This window comes from Alexandromys fortis, unplaced genomic scaffold, assembly GCF_014885135.2.
Source record: "Alexandromys fortis isolate MF-2015 unplaced genomic scaffold, M_Fortis_MF-2015_v1.1 scaffold_199, whole genome shotgun sequence".
Lineage (NCBI taxonomy): Eukaryota > Metazoa > Chordata > Mammalia > Rodentia > Cricetidae > Alexandromys > Alexandromys fortis.
This window is the reverse complement of record NW_026068074.1, coordinates 1060682-1075563: the sequence shown is the minus strand read 5'-3', so window position 1 is coordinate 1075563 and position 14882 is coordinate 1060682. Positions and strand designations below refer to the sequence as shown.

Below are 14882 nucleotides of genomic sequence, written 5' to 3'. Positions count from 1 at the left end.
GAGAGTGTCTTCTGATTTCCCGAGAATGAAACTGTCGCTGTGGGAACTGAGACAGACTCCTCGAGACCAAAGAACAACTTATAAAATAAAACAAAACACACAATCTAGTCTCTGAAGGTCATCGGGACTTTACTGAACAACACCCCGTCATATACTTAATCTCAAACTACTTTATAGTGCTTCTTTTCCCATAAGGACATGCGATCAGTGACACCCTTCCAGCTCAGCCTCCCCACTAGCAATGCTCCTGCAGAATCATATGAAATCAATTACTTTTTAACAGAAAGTCTGTCTCCCTATCTCATCCCCCCCGACTAAATATTTTTCATAGAAAATAGTAGCAATAATTAACATTAATTGCATTCTCATTAATACCAAGATTTTAGACTCTTAGGCTCAGAAGTGAGGTCCTGTATGACACTAACTGTAGGTTACTAGATAAGAACACAAATGTAATTTTCCTTTGTTTATTTTAGACAAGGCTCCATTACATAGATCGTGCTGGTCTTGAACTCACTCTACAGCCTAGGCTGAACTGATTCAGTAACCTCATCAGCTTCTCATGGCTGGGATTCCAGATCTGTTACCTCCCCGGCTTGGCCTGAGCCACCTCCCCAACGGACGTGGGCATCACATGAGAGAGCAAATACCGAAGAGCCGTGAATCTGGAGCATGTAAACACCATCTCAGCAGAGGAGGAAGGGAGAAAACACTAGTGGGAAATGAGATGAATTTGAAGAAAGATAAATGGGCCCTTAGGAGAAAATAGGAGATAGGATGGCGTGTGCCAAAAGCTGTCACTGTGTGGTGCTAACTCTACTGAGATTAGAAACAGTTAGGGGAAGGGACCCATGAGAACTGAGCTCCACTGGGAGGCTCTGATTTTAGGCAGACAGGGAATTTCAGGAGCTCAAATGCACGCGCGCGCGTGCGCGCGTGCGTGCGTGCGTGTGTGTGTGTGTGTGTGTGTGTGTGTGTGTGTGTGTGTGGTAATTCCTAGACCAAAGTGGTCACAAGCACCACATCCTGGCATCAAAAATACTGAGTTCATTCCATCAACAACCTTACCTACTTGTAGATGAGAAAAACGCAGGTTCAGAAAGGTTATGTCAACAGCCCACAGCCACAGAGCTAACAAGCAGCAGGTATAGGCTTGCTGCCAGGTGGCCTGGCTCTGACTGAACCATCAGGTGTCACTGAGCATCTCATGTGCCAGAGAAGCATGACCCTCTCAGCAATCACAGTTCCAGACAGTTCCCACCATCACTGAGCTCAGAGTCACATGGAGAACACAGCAGCAGTCAAGAGCTCCAGCTTTGCGAGCTTATAAACTGAAGGAGAGTTGTACCGCTTGGCGTGAGAAGGGGCTGGCCACGAAAGGGGGCTGGGTCAGGGATGTCTCCCGAGGACCCCAAGGTGTTGTTACTTTAGCTGATTCATTTATTTTATATGTGTTTTGTCTGCATGTTGTATGTGCACCATGTGCATGCCTGGTGACCACAGAGGAAAAAAGAGGGTGTTGGATCTGCTGCAACAGGACTCACAGATGGTGATGAGTTAGCTGCTATGTGGTTGCTGGGAAATGAACTCAAGTCCTCTTATAAGTGATACCGTACCTACCTTGTGCCTCAGGCTTTTGCAGCCCTGCCATGTTTGCAGTTTCCAGAATGTTCTTTCTGTATGTAAACAAAACTTCTCATCGCTGGTCTTCACTCCAATGTTCCTTCTGCCTTAGAAGCCGTCCTTACCTGTGCATCCCTAGAAAAGCACACCTACCCAACCTCAAATACACTGCCTATTTCTCTGAGCTTCCCTGGCCCGCCAGGTGGAGATGACCACACTGATGGCTTCCTTTGTATACCTTAGGCACTTCCTGGCTTCTCTGGGTGCCAGCACACTTCACTGTTTTATTGCACATCCCCTGGAAAGGAGGGAACAATCTTTTTACCTCTAGCAAAAGCAATCAATAGCTATCGAAGGAGAGGTGTTGAACAGCAGCTAACACTCTAAGTACCCCCCACTACTTAAGACACCCCAACTTCCAGTGCTAGCCAAGTCACAGGACAGGAAAAGGCAGGAGACCAATGATTTCCCTACCCCAATCATTTTAGCCTGTACTGAGCAGAATAAATGAAGCTCTGTGTGAGAACCAGCGCAGTCATATTTTCCTGCCTCTCAAAGGCATCAAAAGGAAACTCTTAAAGCCCAAGTGTTCACTGAGTGCTTACAAAGGGGCTCCTGGATGCAACCCGACAGAGTCGAAGAGATGATTGGAAACTCATAGGCAATCTTTCCCCTCGTGGGAAAACACGTCAGACTTGGGACTGCAGAACTGTCTATAACTCTATGTTCAAATTTAACTAGGTGCTTACTTACCTATGCTATTTTGCCATTAGGTTAGTCAGTCACTCAACAGCAAGTGAGAGAATCCAGGCTCAGTAAATTCAGTTCCATACTCATTGGCAATTCTATGATCATTTTAATAACTGAGAGTCTGCCCTTAAGATATGTTTATGTTTTTAAGGTCAGAAGTTGTACTTAATCCCATTCTGTTAAATTAGTAGATGACAGAAATAGCATTAGGTGGAGGACCTTTCCCATCTTAACTACCAGGAGCTGTTTAAGGAATCCGTACACAGCACTTCTTAGTCCTTTTTATTCTGTTCACCCAAGGGCAATGCATCCTTTGATAAAAGCACTAAGAGAACAACCATAATTTTACTCAGCAAATAAAAATGCTAAGACATTAGACACTGGTCAATGGTACTTTTTTTTCTTACCTGCTAAAAGATATGTATCTTCTCTACTAAGCAAATCTCAGTCAGGATAAAAGATAAAACTGCCTGTTTTCTTAGCATTTCAACAGTTTACATGGTATATTTTAAGGAGCAAATACACTCTAAGTTATAAGCATTTGGAAATTTTATTAACAACCCAAATTTCTCTTTTGTTCCACGCTATCTCCACATTCCATCACTCAAATCCTTGGACTTTTTTTGTTCCCTGTGATCAGAGCTTCCGGGAGAAATCTGGCATAGGATCTGAAGGAAATGCCACAGTGAAATTTTCCTTAAGATTAATCACACAGGTAAGTAATTTCCCCTTCTTGCCAGACAATATTTTCTAAAACTTCTTGGAAAAATTGGTGAGACAGGATTGAGTGGTCACAAAAATGTGAATCTTAAGACTGTCTTAAATCATTCATACATTGTAAAGGTTGAACAGCTTGCTCAGCCCAGCCTGGGCAGCCTGGGCCTCCAGGACAAGCCAGGAGCATCAGAGACACTTCTCAAGGTAACCTGAGTGAGAGATTCCACTGGCTATCCTCCTGCCTCCAACACCCCAATTCCTATTCCTCTCTACATCTAGGGCTCAGTATGGTGGTAAGAATAACTCCGAGACGCCATTTTGACAGTATACATACACAGCGAGGCATCGAGGGCTTTGGCTTTGGTTTTTACATACCGAAACCTTAAAAGCTGTGTGCCACTAAAGGAGTGCGAGTCAGTGATAAGGACCACAGCCTCCCAGGCATCGGCCACACAGCTTGCTTTTCCATCAGCAACATCAGTCATCAGTAAACCAAGAGTCAACCTAATAGAGAAAACAGGGAGGGGGGAATCTGTGGTTTGGAGCAGAGAACCACTGGCTAATGGGATTCAGAACAAGCTGACAGGAAAGGCAAAACACAACCAAAGATCAGGAAAAGAAAGAAAGATATTCACAAAGAACCTCAGCTTGACCTCGGCTATGTGGGGTTGACAGAGAGATACGCAGGAAGGAAACAAGCTACCCAAGGCAGATTTTATCACACACAGTCAAAAGCCAGGAATTCTAACTCCAAAAGTCATGTGGCTACCATCTGCCATCACATTTCAACCAAATGTCTGCCTAAAAAACAAAACAAAAACAAAACTCAAACTGTGTGTGCACATGTATATGTATGCATGTGTGTATGTGTGTAAAAATGTGCATCTCTGTGTGTGCATGTGTGTGTTTCTGCTTGTGCATAGATGCCTGCGGAAGCAAGAAGGTATCGGATCCCCTGGAGCTTCAGTTATAGAAGATTGTGAGCTGGTCAACTGGGTGCTAGGAAATGACCTCAGGTCCTCAGTAAGAGCAGCAAGCGCTCTTAGCTCTTAACCACTGAGCCGTCCCTCTACCCAGCCCCCATAGCTACTTTTTCATCAACCTTTCCAAAACTATATACATAATTCGATAATAGCTATTCCCTCAGTCACATATGAATAACAAGCATATATTGTGCACATGCTTGAAATACATATATATTATAGTTTGCAAGTACAGTTGTACATCCCTAATCCAAAAGCTGAAACTTTTAAAATTCCACACCCACCTGAAAATATAAAAATTTCGAAAAAACTGTCTGCAATTACCTTCAGATTAATATATATATGCATATGAAACATTAATAAATTTTATGTTTGATTTGTGCCCCTCCCCAAGAAATTGTAACACACACACACACAAACACACACACACACACACACACACCCCGCACATATGCAAACATAACAAAATCTGAAAAGACTTCTAAAATCTCATGTACTTCAAACAAGTGAGAAATCGTCCCCTGGTAAACTGAGGAAAAGTGCATTGTGTCTTTCAATTCTCTAAGACTCTAAGTGGGGACAACTGGAAGACAGATGATTCTGGAAGCATGGAGGTTGTGATCAAAACTGGAAAGCCTTTCTTTTAATAAAAGCAGTAACAGTTGATACTGAGCGCACTGGGCTGGCTTGGACATTCATTGTTCTAAGTGTTCCTGGTCACTCAGGACGGACACATGACTGCCTGCTGGGTGACTCCACCTTCGGCACTCAGCAGCACTGCTGTAAGCTATCCTGAGAGCAGCGATTCTAAGGCGGTGGCTACATTATCACCTGCTAAGAAGATGAAGCCGTGAGGTGGGTCCACAGGCTCTAGTGCTAGGTACTCCATTTTCAAATGTGAGATCAACAGCATCACCAAGCTTCATTTCGTCTTTCTAAAACACAGAAGTAAAGTCACCTCACAGACTCTTCACAAGAAGCAAATAAAATAACAACCAGTTGATGTGGCTGCAAAGTACTTGAGAAACCTATCTACGAACATCATGTTCAAATCATCATCTCTGCGTCTGTTGGCAGGACTTCACCTGGAATGATTTGACAATGCCAGTGCCAAACTTATTCCACTTAGATCCATCATTCTAGACAGGAGAATCAAATGTAATTTAGGGGCCATTTAGGCTATATAAATCCAGAAAAAACAGGCTGCATTTAAAAAAAAACTTTCTTTTTGACGTTGTTCAGCAATGTTCATCATTTTCCTTATATCTAGAAGTCATATTTAGTTGGAGACTCTCCAACTACATTCAGTGATGCTCTATGCAAACCTGATGTGCTGCAGTAGCTTATCTGAATAACCTACAAGCTGGGACCTCCAGAGACTGAATAACTGCAAGTTCAAAGTCAATCAATCTACTTCTCATTGATTTGTCCTGTACATATTCGGTTAAACAAACCCTCTCCCTGGCATTCACTAACAGAAGTCTTCTTCTAGACAGTGTACAACACTAAACTGTAAGACTGCTTTTGTTCAACATGGAAGATGAAAGACGATTGCTATTGCTTTGGGCTGACTGCACAGTCAAAACAAAAGAGACATCAGAGAAAGGGGAAAATGCAAAGAGGCATTAGATATTAATCTCATATTCACCAAGAAAAAAAATCTTTGCTTGGTTCTCCTTTCAGAGTTTAAAAGGCTACGAATTTTCTTTTACTTTAACCACCCTATAATTCAGAGCTCTTTATCCAAAGCCCTTCCTTTTTACCTCATTTCAGCCATGAAAGTCGCTCAAGTATTGTTAGTATCAAACAAAAAACATGTTTCTTCTTGACCCTATTTATTCACACCTCTTGATCTCTTTCATTTCCTTCATAAAAATTGCCCACATCCATAGGCACACGTGATGCCAAAGATGACTCTCCTTATCACACTTGGCTTTCTAATTACATCCTACCCCTCAGATCTGAGACTATTTATGTTTTATGTCTTTCTTATAATTTCCCTAAAATAAAGTCTCTGAGAACATCAATGGTTCTTTCAAAAGACAAGTCCAAGTTATGAATTCATTCATCGTTCATTTGATCTTTCAAAAGAGGCATTTCTTTGAAATTCTGTGAACATAGACTCAAATACAATCTAATTTGTATATGCTTAGAAAATTATTTGACAGACAGCAAGTGCTAAATAAGGTTACTATCTGTAATTATTATTTCACTTTTTTCCCTATTCATCTCCTTGTATGTCTCCAAAACGGCACACTACTGGCCTCCTCCTCTGCTCTCAGCAGAGTGAGAGGGGGATGAAATATGCAAGTCATAATCATTCAGTTCAAGGGAGTTACCAACACTCTAAAAACGATCATGCAAATGAAGAATTGTCTGCAGCACAAGTACCCAGCAACCACAGTTAGAGAGGGATGTGCTGCAACTACTGCCACACGGATGGAGAAAGAACACTCAGGTTCTCCCACAAGGAGAACTCTGACCAACAGGCTTATGGCTGAATATGAAGAAAAGAGTTTGAATATTCGTGGTTGAGCACCTAGAGAACCTTGGGGGGGGGGGACAATGTGCCACAGTAATCAAGACAATCTACCAAGAATATTGTAAACAGAGACATAATACACTATCAGAACTTTACAATTCACTGATGACAAAGCAGTTAGCAGCTGTAAACAGTCCTTAAGAAGGTGTGCACGTGGGAACACTGTAACTAAGACCACAGTTACAAAGCCGAGGGTAGCAAGGTAACCTAGGCTGCTTGCCGTCCAATGGGCATACCAATGAACAGAAATGGTAGCAGAACCATATTTCTACACTGTGCTGTGAACAAGTGAAGGCTTACGTGGGTTATGAACAGTAAAACTCTAAGCTTTTTGTACAAATTGAGACATCTGAGAGTGAGCAGTTGTAGAATATTATTTCAACTAGGCAAAGATGTGTTACATTTGTTTATGCTGCGGAATTATTACTTAACTCTGTAAAGGTGTGTTACTTTTGTTTATGCTGCATCTAACAAGGCTATGTGTGTAAAGATGTGTTGTATCTGTTTCACTTTGCCTGTCTAAGACATATGACTGGCCCAATAAAGACCTGAATGGCCAATGACTAGGCAGAGAAAGGACAGGCGCAGCTAGCAGGCAGAGAGAATAAATAGGAAGAGAAATCTAGGTTTACACAGAAGAATGAAGAAGAATGAGAGAAGAGAGAAGGAAGGAAACACCCAGGGCCAGCAGCCAGGCAGCTGTCAGACAGCCAGAAAGTAAGAAAGAAAAGGTAAAAAAAAAAACCTGAGACAAAATGAAGATAAAGCGAAACAGGTAAATTTAAATTAAAAGAACTAACCAGAAACATGCCTAAGCTAGGTCAAGCATTTAAAACTAAAATTTAGAAAAACAAAACAAAATGAAAACACACACACACACACACACACACACACACACACACACACACACACAAAAACCTCCACAAATTGCACCAGGCTTTTTCTTTTAGGCCATCAACCAATTCCCAAATCACGACAGAGACTCTAATTACTGACTTCTCAGCTTAGATTTCCACCTACACATTAAATAGGAATCTCTTATTTTAGCCTCTTATTTAAACAAAAACCAACAAATCTTTGAATACAACAAATCATTTTTAGGAAACTAAGCAAAATTCAACTGCAAGAATTTTAGTTCATTAGAAGGATGGTGGCTCAGGCCTTTGATCCCAGCACTCTGTGGGCAGAGGGAAGCAGAGGGAGGCAGGTCTCTGGGAGATGGAGGACATCATGATCCACAGTGTCAGCACAGTTAGGGGTGCACAGTGAGACCTTGCTTCAAAACGGTGTGTGTGAGACACTTTGGGTCAGCATTTGAGTCTCTAAAACAGCCAACGAAGAGCCCTTGGTTAAATAAAGCAAACCCACATGCTGCAGACATTCTCCACCGTGCACTGATGTGCAAGAATGCGCATGGTATATTCTTAGCAAGGGTTTGTTCACAGGAAAAATACATATGGACCATATGCTCTATATTAAAATTTGTTATTTTTGCTTACATTTTGTCACTGATTCCCAAAGAAACATTTCATAAAAAATTTTAACTGTTACCTTAAAAAAAAAACAGCAAAACAAAATATTTTACAAATATAAGAAGAATTTTTGCCTTCTACTCCAAAGGACTGTTCAGCACTCCATGAACATAGATTATCTTAAGATCCTAATTCCAAAGTTAAAGTTTTAACTGCTTTGGCAGGTGGCCTTCTCTAACAGCCATTCTGCTGCTAGAAACCTGTCTTTTAAAGACAAGGAGAACCATGTGCAGAGTGACATAAGAGGCAAACGGGATTGACGGGGTGTAGAAACTGAGGCAGAGGCAGAAAGTGGAATACCGTGTCATCACTCCACTTACTACAGTAAACGTGTACAGAAATAAACTCACAGACATACACATTTATCGATACAAGTGCTCCTAAAAAGCCATGTGTGCCCTTATCTGCAGAGAAGACATTCTGAGACGCCTACTGGATGTTTAAGAGTTTGCCCGCCCCCTGTATACATGGTATTTATCCCCACACATACATACTTGTGATAAAGATTAATTTACAAACTAGGTACAGAAAAAGAGTAGCATCAGCAATATTAAAACAACATGTGATAAGCTATGTCAAATTTACGAATTATTTATGTATGGAATTTTCCAGTTAATACCCTCCAAGCAGTTGACTATGGGAGAACTCCAGAGGAGACTGTTGTACACACATAATGAGTAAAATAATCCCAATTACAGTTTATTGCAATAAATACTGCAGATAATTCTAATTTTTCTGACATCTTTAAAATTCTAATTCATTCTACTTGAATTTATTTGACTGTGTTTGTCCTCTCTCATGATCTGACCAGTCAAAGGCATCCACAGCACACTGTCTTTCAGTGGTTAAATTGAAAACACGTACGCACTGCTTTCATCCTTTGAAGGCATGCCCACTTTAAAGCCACGCCTGGGTCTTGAGTGGCGTGTGTATACACATTACAGAACGCTCTAGAGCTTTGCTTTTGCATGTCAGTGTCCGTGGTTCTCCACACATCTCCTAAGTACCTCTTACTGCCTTGTCACTCAGAAACTGAATCTCATTTTCTCTCCTTAAAACAAATGGAAGAATTGCTTTTCAAAGCTTTACTTTTTTCTTTTCCCACAAAGAGATCACAGAAGCTGGATGCAAAGAAGAAACAGGGCTAAATGAATAACAGCTCAAATAAAGCACAGAAAAATTTAAAATATACATAAGATGTTATTTGAATATTTTTATAAATATGGACAGATTTTTTCCCCCTCCCTTAGACACCATGAGTAGCTGACATATTCTTTAATGTGAACACTACCATTCAAAAATATACATATCTTTACCTAACTGTTATTCCAAAGCCCAGTTCAGGAGCCAGAAAGACGGCTCAGCATTTAAGAGCACTAGCTGCAGAAGAGCCAGTTTTGGTTCTCAGCACCCACCTGGTGCTCACAACCCTATAACTCCAGGTCCAGGAAATCCGATGCCCTCTTCTCATCTCCACAGGCACTAGGCATGCACACAGCGCACAGACACATAAAAACTATACCTCGTTTAGTGCCGCCCACTGTGCTTGTTCTGCTCTGCTCACACGATTTAAGACTGCAGATAAAATGGCCCTGGACCCCTTTGTTTCTTAACTTCCTGACACTGCCTAATAAGAATGAAAATAAGACACCAACGCTACAGCTTGGGGCGCTGGTAAAACCCTAATAACACTAGAATGTACTCTGCTGAGGAGCACCACAAGGCTTTAAGCACACCACCTCCAAACACAACTAGATGCCAGCCATACGGGAGAAGGCTCACAACAGACAGAGGAAACCCATCTGCTGCGTGCGCTCACTGAGCACACACCACTCACAGCCCTGAAGAGGGCTGGCAAGGCCCAGTGACACATGGGGAAGAATGTGACAAAATGTCCCAGGAATGGGGGAACAACATGAGGGATCCAGGGCTGGAAAACCAACTGAGAAGGAAAATCACCACAGGGGCAGACGCTGCAATTGCTTGGTACCAAAAGAATCCAATCATGAAGTCTGTGGCTTTCCTCAATGTTCTTAAAAATCTTACAGTGCCTAATCCACCCCTTGTAGCAAGTCCACAGGTATGGACCTGGAAACCGAGCAGCTAAAACTCAATCCCGTAAAGCTTCTAACTTCTCAACTGGGACCCAATTCCTAACAGTTTCTGCCTAAATAAATGAACACCGTCTCCTTCTTCCCCTACAGAAACTTCCTTGTGATTGCTAAAAGGGTGTGTGTGTGCACGTGTGTGTGTGTGTGTGTGTGTGTGTGTGTGTGTGTGTGTGCACATTCATGGTACTCAGAGGCCAACCTCAGGTGTTGTTCACTGGCCCGTAACTTGCTACATGGATTAGGCTGGCCAGCCATGTAGTTCCAGCGATGTTTCCATCTCCCGAGCACTGGGGTTACAAGCCTGCCATTATACTTGGTTCTTTTCACATGTTCAGGGAATCAAAAACAGGTCCTCTTGCAAGTACTTTACTAACTGAACTATCTCCTCCACTCCTAAGAGAGATGTATTCATAAAAAATAAATATTGAGCTAATATTTTTGGAGGGCAAGAGGTAGGAAATGTGGGTGAGGAAGTAGCTCTCCCAGTCAAAGTAACATTTTAAAAAATTACATTTTAATTATGTGTGCATGAGAATCCCTCAGTGACTGTGTGGAGGTCAGATAGCAACATGCAGAAGTCCGTTCTCTCCTTCACCATGAATGTCTTGGCGATGGAACTCGGGTCATCAGGACTGGCGGGTGGCTAGCACCCTTATCCACTGAGCCAGAATTTCAATGACTCACAACTTTTATATTTTATAATATTCTGAAATTTACAAATATTCTGATACTTTTTTAGTTGTTTTTATTATTCTCAACTCTCACAAATTTATATTAAACATTTTCTTTGAATTTATACAAGTTAAACAGAAGACAATAATTAGTCTTAAGGATATGTGCAGCACCTAGTTTAAAAAGGGAAGCTAGAAACTGACAGGTTCTCCTGGCTTATCCTTTTAACTTAGGTACACATAGGTAATGATTACAAGTGGGGAAACAGACTCCAAGGGGAGCCACTGTATGGAAAGTATCATACTTGGCTAAAGAGCCTCGGCCTCACTACAGACTTCATTTTTGTTTTTGTTTTTTTTGTTTTTGAGAACTACTACAGCCTCCCTAATGATGGCCTTGCTATAAAATTGTTTGACATTAAAAATAACAGGTCAGCTGGGCAGTGGTGGTGTATGCCTTTAGTCCCAGCAGTCGGGAGAAAGAGGCAGAAGGATCTCTGTAAGTTCGAGGCCTGATCTACAGAGCTAGTTCCAGGACAGTTAAGGCTGTTACACAGAGAAACCCTGTCTCGGAACAAACAAACAAACAAACAAACAAAAAACAGGCCAATGTATGTGGCATAAACCTTTAGTACAAGCACTCAGGAAGCAGACGCAAACAGATCTCTGTGAGGTCTACACAGTGAGTTCCAGGCTAGCAGACTGTCTCAAAAGCAACAATAATAAGAAATCCTATTTGAAAAGCATAACATCCTCCCAACAGTGGACAAAACATCATGGAAGCACATGATTTTAAGCGTTATCAAATTACACTCCCACAGACTAGCTTCTTCTATGTGGTGTCCTGTGAGCATCCAAGCTGGCTCCTATTTGAAAACTGTGCCAGCTCCTTCTGGGTGTTCTGGGGATGAGACAGTTTTCCTTAAGTTTTAGCCAAGGCTTTTTCACTGTAGTATCTTATGAAAAACCACAACGTCAGGGCACACCACAGTGGCCAGGCAAAGGAAAAAACTATTTCAGAGGATCATCTGGGTACTTAAAATAGCAAGAAGTAAAACGATCCATTAGAAACACTTAGCAATTAATTGTATGATCTAATCTGGCTGTACATACCAAGAAAACTGTGTGTGTGTGTGTGTGTTTAAAACTGGGTATGTTCCTTTAAAGTACTCTGGGGCTGGAGAGATGGTCCAGAAGAGTGCATGCTGTTATTCCAGGAGACCTGAATTCAGTTCCTAGCACCCAAGTTAGGTGGATTACAACCATCCGTAACTCTAGCTCCTCAAACGGTGATGCCACTGCCTTCCCTACACACCTGCACTCACATGCACATAGACACTTGCAGACATACATACCTACACGTAATTTAAACTAACAAACATGAAGATACTGCATTTTGCGTAGTGGTGGTTTAAAATGCAGAGACTGTGCACGGTGGCACATTGCTGTAGTACCAGCACTTGAGAGGCAGTGGTACAGTGTGTTTAAATCCCCCTCAGTGACATAGCCAGACCATGCTAAAACATAGACAAACAAATAAAATAAAAAGTAAAATACAAAAAAAACAAAACTACATCAACAGCATATAACTGCAATGAAGTAAAGGAAATGTTTCTGAAATGAAGAGAACACAAAGTTCTGGCAGTTTTCAATGCTTTTTAGCCCAAAGAATCCTGGCCACTTCAAATACACACTCTGCCTCACTCTGAAAATCATTTGCCTCAAAAATCAAACCAAACTAAACCAGATTCCTCCCCAGGCCACCTCTGTGGGTTCAGGGTGCTTCTGCAGCAGGGCACAGGACCTGGGTGGGGAGTTCTTCAAACACAAAGGCACAACCCAGCCAGCAAGTGACAACAGCATCACCTGCTCCTAGGAGAACTGACCTGATTGATGGAGTTGGCAGCACAGGATGCAAGGCCCGTTCCAAGGGAAGTAAGCAGGAAGCAGGACCAGTCGAAAGGGCCTGGAGCCAGCGCAAAGCCTGCTGAAGTGGTGCTCACGACGAGAGCTGTAATAGCAACGGAAATGCTGGTCAGAAGCGGGATTTCAGTCTCCCACTTGTAGCAGACGATGATCCTACAGACTCCAGGTGGATGTTCTTACATCTAAAAAATCCACATTCTGGGCCAGCAAAATGGCTTCATGGGGAAAAGTTCCTGCCACCAAGCCTGATGAATTCAGACCTAGAACCCACATGGTAGGAGAAAACCTCCTGTAAGTTGTCCTCTGACAGCCAAATACACAACATGGCATGTATACAAACACACATATGTGCACATGCACGCACACACACACAATAAAATGTAGTAATTTTTTTAAAAGATATTTATTTATTTATTTATTTATTTATTATGTATACAATATTCTGTCTGTGTGTATGCTTGCAGGCACCAGACCCCATTTCAGATGGTTGTGAGCCACCATGTGGTTGCTGGGAATTGAACTCAGGACCTTTGGAAGAGCAGGCAATGCTCTTAACCTCTGAGCCATCTCTCCAGCCCCTAGTAATTTTTTAAAATCTGCATTTTTCTGATTTTTAAAAATGATATGTATAGATTATATAAAAATATTTTCTTTTAAATCCATTAGACTCAGAGGAAGGAAAATAAAACAGGTCTTCCAAATTCATCATTCACTCATTCATTCAACAAATATTTATGGACTACCAATTTGTGAGCAATATTATGCCAATGCTAACAACTATAAAAGATAAAGCTGTGCTCAGTGTTCCGACTGCAGCGAGAGATGCAGGGAACCTGTTAGTCACTGAACTGCACAGCAGCAAACAGAGAGGGCTTGAACTCTGCAGAGAACTCCAGATCATGATAATGGAGGCTTTGCCTCCAACAGAGGAAGTTGCTGGGGTCAGAATGGAATAGCACAGAAGGTTTTCAACCTGTGGGTCATGACCCCTTTGGGTAGGGAAGTGTCAAACAGTTCTTTTATATGGGTTGCCCTAAGACTATCAGAAAATGAAGATATTTACAGTATGATTAATAATGGTAATAAAATTACAGTTATGTTGTAACAATGGAATAATCTTATGACTAGGGGTCACCATAACATGAGGAACTTAATTAAAGGGCCGCAGCAATAAGAAGGTTGAGAACCACTGGAATACAGGAAGACAGTAGGACCATAGCCACCAAGAAAGTTTCAAACAAAGCCATGCAACACATGCTAGCATGAGGCTGCTGCCCTGGGGAGCCCTGGTGTTTCCTTATTTGGGTTTACAGAAGCTGATGGGGCCAAAAAGAGCCTATAGGGCCATGGAGGTGAGTAGTAAGAATTCCCCAGAAAATCCTTGAGCATTTATGAGATAATCAGGAAAGCTTCAAGACAGCACTGTGCTAACCTTTGGGAGGGAATGCAGAAGGGGAGAGTGTGATGGGCGTGCAACACATCAGGGAGATGGGAATGCCGTGGGCTCTACATGGACGATGTGACACAAACTAGCACACTTTCTACCTCCGAGCGGCTTTGCACACTGGGAAACATAGACAATGTCTGAAGACATCGTCTGTGGTCTGTATGTGCCAGTGCATACAAGCACTGAAGGTCAGAAGACACTTTCATGTGTTGCTGTAGTGTAGGTGTGGCCAACATATTTTTTTAGAGGCAGTATCTAACCATACTCTGAGATTTGATAAAGAGGCTAAGCTGCTGGCCTGAGAGCCCCAGGGATCCTCCTGTCTCTGCCACACCAAAACTCAGATTATAAATGTTCACCATACCAAGTCAGGCTTTTTTGGGGGGTAGGAGAGTGGGAGATTCTGAGACTAAAACTTGAGTCCTCACGATTGCTGAACGAGCCCTGGAGCTCATTTTGGTTGCTGTAACTGGGAGGAAGAAATGCTGCTGCTTCTGGAGGGCAGATGCCATTGTTCTTCTGTTTATCTTTCCTGTGGGCACAGGAAAGTAGACTTTCTGGTCTACTCTAACCCCATGAT

At 42.1% G+C, this 14882-nt stretch overlaps 1 protein-coding gene across 1 annotated transcript in view; it reads right to left on the bottom strand.

Moving 5' to 3' along the window:
• The window catches only part of Cox10 (cytochrome c oxidase assembly factor heme A:farnesyltransferase COX10), a 104543-nt gene that overhangs the window by 65227 nt on the left and 24434 nt on the right, over positions 1-14882 (bottom strand). Inside the window, exon 4 of the mRNA XM_050121601.1 lies at positions 12816-12940. Within this exon, the coding sequence (XP_049977558.1) occupies positions 12816-12940 (125 nt within the window). The remainder of the gene's footprint in view (positions 1-12815; positions 12941-14882) is intronic.